Source organism: Hydra viridissima, unplaced genomic scaffold (assembly GCF_058129835.1).
Source record: "Hydra viridissima isolate aposymbiotic clone 2 unplaced genomic scaffold, HvirCarnegie_v1 scaffold_1, whole genome shotgun sequence".
In the NCBI taxonomy this organism is placed as follows: domain Eukaryota; kingdom Metazoa; phylum Cnidaria; class Hydrozoa; order Anthoathecata; family Hydridae; genus Hydra; species Hydra viridissima.
The window spans coordinates 32,700,813-32,715,185 of NW_028324300.1; the positions used below are offsets into that span (position 1 = coordinate 32,700,813).

Below are 14,373 nucleotides of genomic sequence, written 5' to 3' on the forward strand. Positions count from 1 at the left end.
AACTATTCATTATTTTCTAGATAAATAGAAAATAATGAATAGTTATAATAATGAAATATATTTATACTTATATCAGTTAGATTATAGAGTTTCTTAAACAAAACTCTTATATTGAAATGCAAAAGCACTTATGTCAAACGTTTAAAAGAAATATTAGTTCTAAACACGTATTTAAAACATTTAAAAGAAATATAAGTTCTATCCTACAAATAGATTGGCTGAAAAATATAAGTTCAAATGGTTAAAATGTAAGGAGTGTCTACTAATTCAAACCACATTCATATTAAACTCTTCAAGGTAATGCGTTCAAATACAGTTCATAACATCTTTTTGAAGTCATGAATTCTGTAGCTTAACTAATGATCAAACTTGCAATAACGAATCTTTTGATCACGGAAATTTTTACAGCGCCTGCAAAAATACATGAGCATTTTTAACAAGTAAGAACAATTAAACAAATAAAAAAACAAAACAACAACAACTATATTTAAAGATAATAAATACAACATTGAATAACAAAAAAAGCATTCTAAAACCCAATAAAAACAACATATAACAACAACACTAATACAAAGAGTTTAAAAAAATAAACAAAAGTATTAAACAATAAAAGTAATAATCGATTACAAAAATGATAGGGGATAAAATGAATTTAATAAAACAACCTCATTAACTTAAGTTTAACAAGTAAACAACAACAATAACTAAAAATATTGCAAAATTTAACAGAAATCTTAACTAACATTAACAACAACAACAACAACTAAGACCTTGCCCGAAAAACATAAGGAAAAAAAAAAAAAAAAAAAAAATCTCTTGTATACATGGGCGTCCGCAAGGCACACTAAACTTAAAAAATAACAACCACAAAAAAACCGGGGAGGGAAATGGTAAAAGGTCAAAACCTGCAGAAGGCATCCTTATTTGTTACTTTTAAAAAATCTCTTTTATTAAATACATAACACAACATTACCGAATCATTTTCATAAAATAAAGACAAACACCGTGAGAAAATTGATAAACCATAAACAGCATAAGTTTTACAAAGAAATACCAGCACGTCTATGAGAGAATTTGCCGCCTAGGTCAATCAAGCTAGCTAAAGCAACTCTGTAAAACAGCCAAACAAAAACTCAAAAAAGCAAAACAAAAACTTACTCACTTTATTCCTGATATTTCTAGATTTTGAAATTTGAATCACAGAAGCCCTTTTTATGTCTATTTTCAAAGCCTGCTTATGTAGGTCTATTTCCCATAATTAGCTCATTAGGGTAGACCTCTTGTGGGAGGATAGGCATTTGTGGCAGAGGCGAACTTCTATGCCCATTGTTTGCCTTGACCAATAATACACCAGAAAACGGCCCACGTGAATCACCAATTTCATTCTATGGATGGTGGATCTGCACAAACCTTGGAATTTTCGACATTCACGTGACCAAAGGGGAGGGGATTTTATCTTAAAAAAATATATCTCTCTCTCTCTCAACCCATCTCGCTCCCCCTCACCCCTCTTACTAGAGGCCTGTTCGTAGTGCAGTCGGAATTTTTTGTGCAGGCCTAGTTTTTTACGGTTGTAGAGAATTACTCGCTAAGACTATTTTTAAAGAGAAAATGTAATGTTGTTTATGATATATTGTGAATTATTGTTACATGATGTAAAACAAACAAACTTATATAATTTAGAAGTGGAATTCATTTAAAGCAAATAGTATATATTTTTTAATTAAATTTTTATATCGTGCCAAAAAAATGTTGTGTGTATTCTTGTCACAATAATTATCAAAATGAATAAATATATATATATATATATATATATATATATATATATATATATATATATATATATATATATATATATATATATATATATCGAGTGAAGCTAGTAAAGTATCTGTGCATCAATTTCCAAGTGATAATGTTGAGCGTGAAAAATGGATAAAAGCCACTCCAATCTCTAGTTTAGTTGTTACCAATAATACTATTATCTGTGAGTTACACTGACCTCCATATATTGAAACAGTTATAGTACGTGGAGGAAAACGTCAATCAATAAATGTTCCATCTGTTTGCTATACTATCCTTATCTCAGATTCCAACTGCTGGTCCAACTCAAAGAACTCTTGTAATATCTTTAATTGGCATTAGAAATACATTAAATGATGAGTTTATAAAAATCTTAGCTTTGAAACATTTCATAATGGAGTTAAGCGTAATGTTTCTATTTTAACAATCAATCTAATGATAACTGTTGACACCTGGTCTAAGTTTGATAAGATACTTGAATTTTAAGTTCCTTGAAAATAGACAATAAAAAAGAGGTGAATATGGGACAAAAAAATAATTGGAGACGAAATTTATACATCCAACATAGTTATGTGCTCATTTTGCATATTTTTCATCATCAAGAGATATAAGGCTGGAAGGATACATTTATTTTCATTCTATAGGCACGAGATCCATGACATTCTGATATTTTTTATTGTCATCATTATTGTTATATCTTAAAGTTTTTTTTATTTTTATTATTTATCACTTACTAATGTAATATTTTTATCAAGCTTTTAATTTTTCTTTTTTGTTAATTTTACTTATTCTTCTGTAATACTTTTATCATCTGTTTCAGTTTTTAAAGTTTCTTTTCTTTTTTTTTTTTTTCTTCACATATACATTTACTATGCTTTTTTTGTTGTTGCAGGGCTTTTGTTGTTGTTGGTGTTAGTTAAGGTTTCTATTTTACTTTGCAATATTTTAAATTATTGTTGTTGTTTATTATCTTTGCTATACTTTTCAGTTAATGTGGTTATATAATTAAATTTCTTTTATCACTTATTAATTTTGTAATTTACTATTACTTTAATTGTTTATTGCTTTTGTTAAACTTTTAAAACTCTTTGTATTAGTGTTGTTGTTATTATTGTATTTTAGAATGCTTTTTTTGTTATTCAATGTTGTAATTGTTAGTTATCTTTAAATATAGTTATTGTTGGTGTTGTTTTGTTTTTTGTTTTGTTTCAATTGTGGTGGATTAAAAATTCCAACAAAATTCTTGCCAATGAACATTTTCAAGTTATTTTGTTAACATTTTTAAATTGAGCTTACTTTTTTTTTTCTTTTTTTTTTCTATTTTTTTTTGTTTATGTTTGGTTATTTTTTATCATAATTATGACTATCATAGTAAAATCTATTTTATTATTGTTTAACATTATTAAATAAAAATATATATTTTAAAAAATAATATGCTATCATTTGTTAGTTTGATTTAGTATTTTAATTTATTCATAATTTGTTATGAAAAATTTTTATGATCATTATGAGCAAATGAAGTATCAGATGGTGTTCATTTTATGATGCATTATGTGGTCATTTTTTCTTAAAAAAAAAATTTACCATGCAAATAAAATTCATGGTATGACAAAATTGCTCGTAATTATTATCAAATAATTATGTGCACTTTTGTCATCTTATCAAGCAATTCATGTGTTTTCGTCTGAAAGAGATGTAAATAAGTGATTTCTGTTAAAAAAAAAAGAAAATAAAGTAAACATTATTCTCTTAAAAAAAATTTATTCATCTTTAAAATAATTGCATTTAGCATTTTAAGGTATCATTGAGCAAAAAAGAAAATGCGTGTGTTTTGTGGTGCAGCAAAAAAATATCTAGCATCAAACTTTACATCGCCTTCACAAATATACATAGACTTAAGAAATGGACATACACTGTTTAAATTCATTAACAATGGCGAATTAGAAAAAACAACTATCAAACAACTCAATAAGCTTTATGGCTTTATGATTTGTAGAAGTCATATTAAACTTCTTGTTAAAGAACCCAGAAATGGTTGAGCAATTTTTAAGAGCTAAATGTTTTGTTGACTTTTGCAATAAACTTTTCTTGTGTCAAATAACAGTATTGCCGGCAACACATTCATTTCAGTTAACCTGAAATTCAAATAACACTATTTCATCTTTCTCAGTTAACTCATCTCCTAAACATACAAGTGTTTTATCATTATCTGGTTCAAGACCATCATTATCCAGGTTAAGAGTTGACCAGTTTTCTCCTAGAACAAAAGTCCTAAAACGGCAGTTAAATATTTTGGTGAGCATTATTGCTACAAAAATGTGAAAGCATAGAGAGGATGTAAAGTTGTTAAATGAAAATCTTAAGCTAAGGGCAAGATTTAAACATCTCAATGAGACTTGCTCGCAAAGACAAGATAATTAAAAGTTTGAGGAATAAATAAAAACTCCAACATTTAAACTAAGTTGTGTATGCTTATTAATATTTTACACAGTATGCTTATTAATATTTTTTTTATTCTTAGTATTGTTAATGTTTTTGTATTTCTTTTTTATATATGTTGTATATTTTTGATATTGTTTTTTGTTATCGTTATTATCATTGTTATTTTTGTTATCTTTTTGTTTTATTACTATTTTTATTACTTTTTTTTTTTTTTTGTTATTCTTTTATTCTTATTCTTATTTTTGTAAATTTTCTTATTCTTACTTTTATTCTTGTTGTTGTTATTATTCTGTTTTTCTATTTTAATTATTCTTCTCATTATTTATTGTTATAATTTTTTTTCTTTTAATTCATTTTATTATTTACTTTTATTTTGTCACTTAAATTATTCCTATTATTATAATTATTTTTCTTATCATTTTTGTTAATATTCATGTTTCTATAGTTAATGTTGTAATTTTTCTTCTTCTTGTTAATCGTATTGTTTATTGTAATGCTGTTCCTTTTATTATCATTGTTATCATCATTATAATTGTTTATGTTATCTTTCTTCTTATTTTTATTAATATTGGTTGTTATAATAATATTTCGTTTAATTTAATTTTTATTAAATATGTTCTTATTATTCTTTTTATTTGTCTTGTTTATTATATTCCTATTATTGTTAATGTACTTATTGTTGTTATTGTTACTCTTTTTTTTATATATTTTTTAATTGTTACTTTTCTTTTTATGGTTATTGTAATTATTATTGTTATGGTTGTTATTATATATATTATCATTATTTTTCGTTATAATTATTCATGTTATTTTTGTTTTTCTTATTTTCATTATTACTGTTCCTATTTATATTTTTATCATTATTTTTGTTTTTATCATTATTTTTGTTTTTATCATTATTTTTGTTTTATCATTATTTTTGTTTTATCATTATTTTTGTTTTATCATTATTTTTTTTTTATCATTATTTTTGTTTTATCATTATGTTTGTTTTTATCATTATGTTTGTTTTGTTTTATCATTATATTTCTCTTACTTACATTTTTCTTCTTATCATTACTGTTACTATGCTTATTATTATTATTTTTACTGTTTTTTTATTAGTATTTTTATATTTGTTTGTTGTTGTTTTATTATTATCATTACTTTTACAATTTTTGTTATCTTTGTTACTCCTTTTATTTTTGTTATTATTTTTATTTTTTTTTTATATTTCGTATATTTTTATTGTTACTTTTATTACTGTTTTTATTATTATTTTTAATGTTATTTTTATTAATAATCTTTTTTTTTTTTTTTTAATGTTATTATTAAACAGTAAGCAGTAACAGCTACAAAATATACCAGTAATGGAATATTTTGTGGCTGTTACTGTGTGATTTTCTTTAATCTACCCTTGGTTACAGGAATTATTTGATATTGTTATTTTTTGTCATTAATTCATTTTTTTCTAAATGAATATTGATGTAAAAGAATAGTTTCATTTCTATTAACTGCTATTCCTTGGTATATAGAAAGTTAAAACAATCTATAAAATTTAGTATTATGATTAACATAATACAAAAGTCATAATTGTTCTGTACATAATTTAAAGTAATATGTTTTTATGATGAACTGCAGTGGTAGTTCTGGTGAATGATACTGGAAACAGTTAGCTGCAGTGTTTAGCAATGTTTGTGGCAAAAAGTACTATTGAAAAACTGGTTGCGTTAAAGTTGTGGTAATAAAACATTTGTAAAAAAAGAATGCTATTGATCACATAACCTGTTGCTGTTGAATACAAGTTTGTATTTCTAGTGGTCCTATTGTTTTGGTGACAGCTAGTCCATCATCTGATTCCTATTTTCAGGTGATTTTTGTTGACTTTTTTTTCTTTTTCATAGCCCGTTACAATAAGTCTGTTTCACTATGGTTTACTATGCAAGTAGTTTACTCATAAAAAGTTTGCTTTTATCATAAATTGGGTTTTAACTATTTTTACATCAAAGTTTTAATTTCTTATTTTTCAGGTAGTTCATCAATTAAGTAATGATTATAATCAAGTACTGAATGTGCTAATTTTCCCATGGCTTACTATAACTTTTGAACTCAAAAGAAATTATAGTTTACGCAAATTACTTTCTGTTGAGTCAATTTCGAATATCATGTCTTGCTTTTCATTTTGTTTTTCAGCCCATACTTTATTGAAAACAATTGAAGTTGTTGTGATAAAACCTATTAATCCTATTCTCTTTGCAACAGTAATACAGGTACTCTGTAAAATTATTTTCTTCCATTTAAAATTAGTTACTTCTTTAAAGAAATTAAATTGGGCTGATTATTACTTCAAAATATATAGTTAAGTTAATGTTGTGCTTATTTACAGCTAATTCTTCAATATTGCATATTTACACTTCTACTTGAGTAGTGCAAATGTATGAGTATTTTTTTATCAGTACATTTTCTTTGTTTCTTAACTTTGAATTCTAGTGCATACTAAAAATTTATTTCTATGCAATTCTTTTATTCCTACTTTGTACACTTACTTACTACAGGAATGGCAGTAAAATTTACAGTATTTCCCAGAAATAGCAATAAAATGAGTAAAACTCGCTTTTCTCAGCCATTTTGAGTGGAGTATCTTAAAGTATGTGACTGACTCCTCTTTTTCCATTTTATTAATGTAGTGAAACTACATTTTTTTTATGAATGAAACAGAATCTTTAGACATCCTTTAGCTTTTGCAGATAAAGCGTGTCTGAAATTTTGCTTTCCCTGAAACCATGTTTTTGTTAATGAGTTTTAGTGCTAGTGTTTATCAATATTGCAAAAATGAAAGAATTTTTATGAAGTTGTATTTTAAAAAAAGAAAGTTAAATCAAGATGCTTTTAATAAAAATACAGAGAAGAAAGTCCACTACAACATGAAGATTGCAAGCATCAAAAAATGGACAAATTTATATTTATTCAAATAATTAAAAAATTGTGCCAAATGAAGCTTTTTATTCAAATTAGTGAATATACAATGCTGCTCAAAAATTTAGCACACATTAGATTTAAGTTTCATTTTTCTTCTTTTAATTGAATTTTTAAGCAGTAAACTTCTTATGCCTTTTCTATTTTTTTTAATTACAGTTAATTAAAACAAACCTTATATAGAAAAAAAAAAAGAAAAAAAATTACTTTATTTTAACCATCTATTTTAAACTTAAAAAGAGACCGTTACTTAAAGCGGTGTAAAAAAAGCCGCGCATAAGTTTAGCACACTTGCACTCCTATTGTCTTTTAACTGCCGCTTTTTACTTTTTGGCGTCAAATTTTTAATAAAAAGTAAATTTAACTTTCCTTTTTTACATAATAATTAAACAAAAGTTTCTAAGATATTCATAGTATGTATTACCTCATTTGAAATAAACTTGGTATTTTTCGCTTAAATTTTGTCCACAATTTCACCAATGAAATGGGAAAAAAATCAATCAGCTCTGAAATAAAACAGAGTATTGAAGGACTACATCTTGGTGGTTTCAACAGTTCTGAAATGGCTCGAACTCTTAAGTCTGTATCTCGTTCATGTGTACTCAGAACAATTCAGGAACTTGAAAAATCTGGTACTACTGCACACAAAAACCGATCTGGACGACCAAGAATATCTCCGATGATAATAGTTTCCATAGAGTTGCAAGAAAAAACCCTAAATACTCAGCCAAAGAGATTGCACAAGAAGTGAACTTGGCTCTAAAAAATTATTTCTCAAGACAAACTGTAAATTTTATTTAGGATCAATTATTTGCTAATTAATTGATAATTTTTTTTCGCAGCGAATTTATCAATTAATTAGCAAATAATTGAGTGGTTTTTTAATCAAAAAATTCATCACAACATCATCAGGCAGCTTTTAATTCATTAAAAATCAACTTAAAATATTGTGAATATCAAATTAATTTCAATTGCGTGCAAATGGTTCGAAAATCAGTTTCTAGTGACATCAAATGGCAAGTTATTGGTATGGCGCGGACAAAAAATCACACAAACGTTCAAATAGGCAAAATACTTAACATTTCTGAATTTTGCGTTAGAGAAACCATCAAAACCTGGGAACTTACCAAGGATGTCTCCAACATGCTGTGTACTGGGAGACCATCCAAACTCAGCAACCGTGACAAAAATGGTATATTCAGAATGAGCAGAGAAAACCCCACACTCAGCTACAAAAAGCTAGTACAAATCTTCAATGAGTCAAAAAATAATCCAAAAGTTAGCAGAGAGCTTGTGAGACGAACATTGTCGGACAAAGGTATTGGAACATACATAGCTGCTAAAAAACCTATTCTTTCAATCACGGATAAACGTAAACGACAAGTGTGGTCCAAAGAAAGGCTGGACTAGTCTGTAGAACAGTGGGCAAAAGTTATTTGGAGTGATGAAGCTAATTTTCAAGTTGTAAACCGCAAGGGAAGAATCTATGTCAAAAGATTTGCAACTGAGAAATATTCAGACAGGTTTTTGCAACATCGTCAACAAGGTGGTGGAGGTTCGGTTGGCATCTGGGGATGTTTTTCTCACAAAGGTACAGGCTTCTGTGAGGTGTATGAAGGCCGAATTAATCAATACACCTACAAGAACACATTGGAAACGTGTTTAGTTCCATCAATCAGACACTTGTATGGCAGAAGCAAGCAATTCATCTTTCAACAAGACAGGGCTTCAGCTCATACAGCACACTCAATCAAAGAATATTTTTTGAAAAAAAAGTTCAATGTGATGCCCTGGTACCCTAGATCACCAGATCTCAATCGAAAATATTTGGTCTTGGATCGACAATCAACTGACATACCATGAAATTCAATCAGCTCAGCATTTAAAGCAACTTTTGAATGAGTACTGGCTGAAGGTACCTCGCGTGATGTGCATGAAATTAGTTGAATCAATCCATAAACGAGTTTATCTTTGCTATAAAAACAAAGGAGGACACTTCAAATATTGATTTTGTTTTTTTTTTAATTTTTTGTTCCAATGTTGCAATTCGTTTAAACTTTTGTGCTTCTTATTTTTCCTATAAGATTTTTTGTAATAGCTTTTTTCTAACTAAATATTAAAATTTTTATAACATGTTCATATTCATTTTAAAGCTAATTACTTTTTCTTTAATAAATAAAAAAAATTAAGTCGATATCATTTTACAGTTTTTCTTTATTAAACAAAAACCAAACATACTTGATAAAAATTCTGCAATCGTTTAAACTTTCGTGAATAGCTGTATTGAAATGCTTGAAAATCATTTAATCCCAACTAGAGACATCTCTTTTAGCAATGAGTCAGAGTGGCAGTTTCAACAAGACAATGCTCCTTGTCACAAGGCAAAAACAGCGAGCTAGATCACCTGACCTTAATCCAATCGAAAATGTAGGGACTGTACTGGACCGCAAGCTCACTAAAGCTCCCATAACATCAGCTGAACATCTTAAGGAAAGTTTGAAAGAGTCGTTCTACAGCTTATCAACTGATTATTACCGAAAACTTTTTAACTCGATTAAAAGAAGATGTGAACTATGCATGAAGAAAAAAGGTGGACATATCCCTAATTGATCTTGCTATTAAAGCAAACTTAAATCCAGCTGTGCTAAACTTATGAACAGCCTTTTTCGAACTTTTTTTTGTATACTAACTTTGATTAAAGATTTTTAATCATAGACATTTGTGTTTTTTTTTTTTTGTTTCTCTTAATGTAATTAAAAAAGCCAAACAAATATGTTTTGGTTTTTTAAAAAACCTTGAATTTCTTGTTTTTTACTTTTATTTCATTTTTAAAGAGAAAAACGTTAAATCTAATGAGTGCTAACCTTTTGAGCAGTATTGTACTTTAAACATTGATTACTTTTAAAATGCTTTTTTATTTTATTTTATCTTTTCTAAATGATTTAATTGAATTGTTTTTAAAAGTAAATTTAAAGAATTAGTTATTATATTAGCAGTTATTATTTCTTGCTAAAATTAACAACTGTTTTTCTCCCAATGTTTAATATTGGAGAACAAAATAATTCTAACCTGAAAAAAATCAGTCAAAAAGAAAGCAAAAGAAACGAAATAAATATTAAAGATAGCCAAAAAAAATTGCTAAAGACTTCATTTACCACCACTTGTACATGTAAAATAATTCTTCAGCTTATAATGTTAATGCCTCTTTGTTTTTTGCTTTTATTTCTCAATATTTGAAGTAGTTAAGATAAACTTAAGATCTAAGCTGTAAACAAACAGTTGCACAGAAAAATGTTCTACTAAAGCTAATGTATAATTGAATTGGCTTTTTAAAATTATTTAGTTTTACATGCTTCTTCATAGCTTAACATAACTGATAAGGTCCTTTGTTGTTTGGTTCTTAAGTATTTTCTGTTTGTTCCTAGGTATTTGGCTTAACATTTGTGTCCTTTTACAGTAATTTACTCGCATTCCCAAGAGCTAGAGATGTGACGCGCTTTTTTAGTTCTTGTTTTGTTTTTTTTGTGATTTATTCAAAAATTCATCATTTAAGCTACTAAATTTAAGTTTAATGGCAATATTATTAAACCCATTTTCATTTCAAACTTATATAGTAGCTAAGGCTGAATTTGACTAAAATTTTTTTTCTTTTGGTATGTTTAAAGGTAATTGTTTTTAAAGGTAATTGTTAATGTTTATGTTAACACAGTTGTAGCAGTCCTGTGTAAAAAATTATTAGTTAATTTTACCTTCCTCTATTTAATTTTTATTGACTTTATTGTTATATATTGACACAATAAACACTTTTTATCTATATTTATTATACTTAACTAAATTTACCTAATTTTATTTAATATTTGATATATATATATTAGGGTTGGCCAAAATCTAAAAAATTTGAAAATTACATGTGGCTGCATAAAAAGTTGTTCCTTACCATATAAAAATTATTATCGTAAAAAAAAAAGTTTTCTAGGATGTTTCTAAGTACTGTCGCATTTTATTTAAAGAATTGTGTTTTTACGCAAAAATATCGCTATAAAAAATTAGGTGATGTGGGATTGAGAAACATTTAGCATCTATTCCAAATGTTTAAAATGCTTTAATTATCACACAATATATTTTAACATTAAAAAACGAATTATTTATTCTATATAATGAAGGTACTATCTGGTGCAGTGATGCATGGTATAACGGAAATTATTATTTGAATTGAACAAAGTTAGAGAATAACTCTTTCTTATTTAAGTTACCTACAAGCTTTCTATGATTTTCAACAACTTCTATTATTTCGTTTCGTAGTTCCTCATCCTAAAATTAGCCAAACATTCTGTATAAAACATCTGAATAAAATTTTAAATACTTTTTTAAAATTTCTTTGTCTCACCTTTGTGAGTATCTGAAGATAATCTGAACATAACTTGATTCCTCGCTCTGCAACATCGTTTGTAACCTTGACTGTTATAATAAAATGTTTCATCTTTAAAAAGTTTCCATCTTCCTCCCATTCTGAAGGAGGAAGTTTGAGCCATTTACCGTTATCGTTTAAGTTATGAAAGAGCAACCAAGATCTTTTCCCAATATATGACAATATCTCTGAGTTCTTGTGAATAGATGGAAGATTAGGTTTTCCAGAGTTGATAGCAAGTGGCTTTCCCACATTTATCATTTTTAACGCAATATTAGCCTTTTCTTTAGCAGAAACCTTATTAGAAAAGAGACTGAAGACTGACACCTCCTCAGTTAGATACCATGAGTGCCTGTTAAGAACTTCTTGAGCTTTCTGAGCTGCATTAGAGAAGCCTGAGATCTGCCCCAGAGCGCCTAGATCATTGTATAAATGAATATCGTTAATTGGTGCATCAGAGCCTTTTGTTGCTTCTAACCAAGCTTTTACATATAAAACTGAGCTGAAAGTCAAAAAGATTTTTAACTTTGCTTCATCAGAATTGAGTAAATCTTCTTTAAAGATGAACATCTTTGGTGCATATAACAAGTGTGACATTCATCTGGCATGATGATTTGCTCCACAGGTTTTCCAGATTTTAGGTTCTGGTCCGCCTAAAAGATAAAGTGCTAACTCTGCAGCTTCCTTATAATCACCTCGGCGATGCTTACATTTTACTTGTTTCTCTAAGAACACACGAGTTTCGTCTGCTTTCATTTTAAGGAAAGAATTTTCAAGATCTAGAAACCTGTTTAGTTTTTTTAGTGGAGCCTTCTCTGCGCAAATCCATTCTTGATGAAAATCTTTGAAATCTATATTATAATTAGCTTTTTTTTCTTTTTTAAATAAGGAGTTCCAAAATGCTCCCAAGATCAATTCTAAAATTTGATGGCGACAAGCCAGCCAAAGAAGAGTTTTCATTGATTTACAATCCTCTAAAAGAGTTACAGCTCTGTTTTTAACTCCTGTATTACATGCAGTCGTATCAAAAACCTGGGCAACAATGTTAGCTTTGAGATCCCATTTATCTAAGTCTTCCAAGATTCCTTTGCAAATAGAAAGTCCTGTATTAGACTGTATAGGTTTTATTGATAATATTTTTCCTTCAACGCAGGAAAAACCACTGACCAAAACAGTTAAGTACTCAAACCTTTGCCTTGAGATTTGTTTTAAAAGTTTTCCATCCCAATGAAGTGTCAAATAATCTGATTTAATCTTATTTTGAAACTCTGTTATTATTTTCCTTGTCATTACTTGCCTATTTAGCTTTCTTGATCTTCTTATAGTTTTTATTGAAAGGCTAACATCGTCAGGTTTAATACCACCTGTATAAAATTTAAAAAATATAAATTTTTTTTTTTAATTTGTATACAATAATCTTGTTTGTTTATTAATAAAAAACGAACCTAAAACTAGAATTGCAGAAGTATTCATCATCAGCTGAGGATTTGATAACTTAGTTCTATCTGCAGTTGCTGTTATCATTGGGTGAGAAATGAAGTTTTTTGGCAAAACCAGTGTGATATTATCTGATCCGGTATCTTTTTTTTCTCCTTACTGCTTTTTAGAAATATTAAACTCAGGATCACTTTTAGGAGAGTTTGGAGATGCAGAACTCATAGAATGACTAGATTTAGTGACATGAGAATATTCATCTGAGTCACTACTATAACCAACCAACTTAACAGTTTCTTCATCATCTATTTTTCTTCTTTTTTCTTTTTCAGTTGCCACCTGTTTCTTTTCGATTCTTTCTTTTTCTCTCCTAACATTAGAATGTAGCAAATTATCTATTACACCAATTCCTCCAGTTTTTATTCCATTTTTAAGAGCTGTAAACCAGGCAATATCTTCATCTGCATCCTTAGCTGATCTGGTTTTTCTAATGTCATCTTTTCAACTAGGAGAACTAATATCAAAAATGCCATCTAATAATTGAATAAAGTTTTGTTCAAGTAAACTCTTCTTATTAGAAATCCTATTTTTAGATTTTGCAAGCAACCTCCATTTGTCATGTAGCCTTAAAATATTGTCAATACTGTACTAAAAGAGCTTGACTAATTTAGTAGTAAGCAATGCAGCTAACTTAGATTTCGAAATGTTGCTTTGAGTGTGCAATGCCTCCCTATCTTTAGTAAACTCTTCATAAGAGCTATCAATAACTTGCAAGTGATACCTTGAAATGGATGATACAAATAATTTAAAACTTTAAATAAACTTTCAAAACCATTAAGTGATAACTTCAGTCTTAATACAGTATTAAGCCTAACCTGAAAAATTTATAAACATTTCTGGTAGTGGGCAAAGAGCTTGTTTTTAAATCTTCTAACGGATATCCAACCAACCATATTTTATTAGTTGACTTCAATACTTTCAAGTATTTCTTTTTTACCGACTTTTTTAATTTGGTTGGTTCAATGTCATTTTTCTTTGGTTTAATTAGTGACATTTTCTTTATTAAATATTTACTTTGAATTACATAAACTGGAATTGAAAACAAGATAAGTATATAGTATTAACCACTTAATTATCTTAATTATATAGACAATAACCTGGCCGATAATAATAAATAGTCAGTATGTATGTAAGTAAGCATCTAGGCCTGCAATTTGCAAAAAAATAAATATAAGATAAACTTAATGACTTTTAATTGAAAATACACATATTTTTGAACACAATTCTTACAGGTATCTATTTATTGTATGAAAACCACTAAATAAAGTTAT

At 27.5% G+C, this 14,373-nt stretch overlaps 1 protein-coding gene and 1 pseudogene across 2 annotated transcripts in view; one reads left to right on the top strand and one right to left on the bottom strand.

Annotated features, from left to right (window-relative positions):
- The first annotated feature begins 5,915 nt into the window (after positions 1 to 5,915).
- LOC149894589 (uncharacterized) overlaps positions 5,916 to 14,373 on the top strand; it is a 12,510-nt gene continuing 4,052 nt past the window's right edge. Inside the window, exons 1-3 of the mRNA XM_090078687.1 lie at positions 5,916 to 5,965; positions 6,043 to 6,094; positions 6,255 to 6,494. Of these exons, the coding sequence (XP_089934813.1) occupies positions 5,916 to 5,965; positions 6,043 to 6,094; positions 6,255 to 6,494 (342 nt within the window). The remainder of the gene's footprint in view (positions 5,966 to 6,042; positions 6,095 to 6,254; positions 6,495 to 14,373) is intronic.
- On the bottom strand, positions 12,172 to 14,096 carry LOC149894590 (uncharacterized; annotated as a pseudogene). The gene is made up of 3 exons (XR_016452939.1): positions 13,918 to 14,096; positions 13,054 to 13,823; positions 12,172 to 12,972 (listed from the first exon to the last, which is right to left on the bottom strand). The product of XR_016452939.1 is annotated as an uncharacterized LOC149894590 (transcript).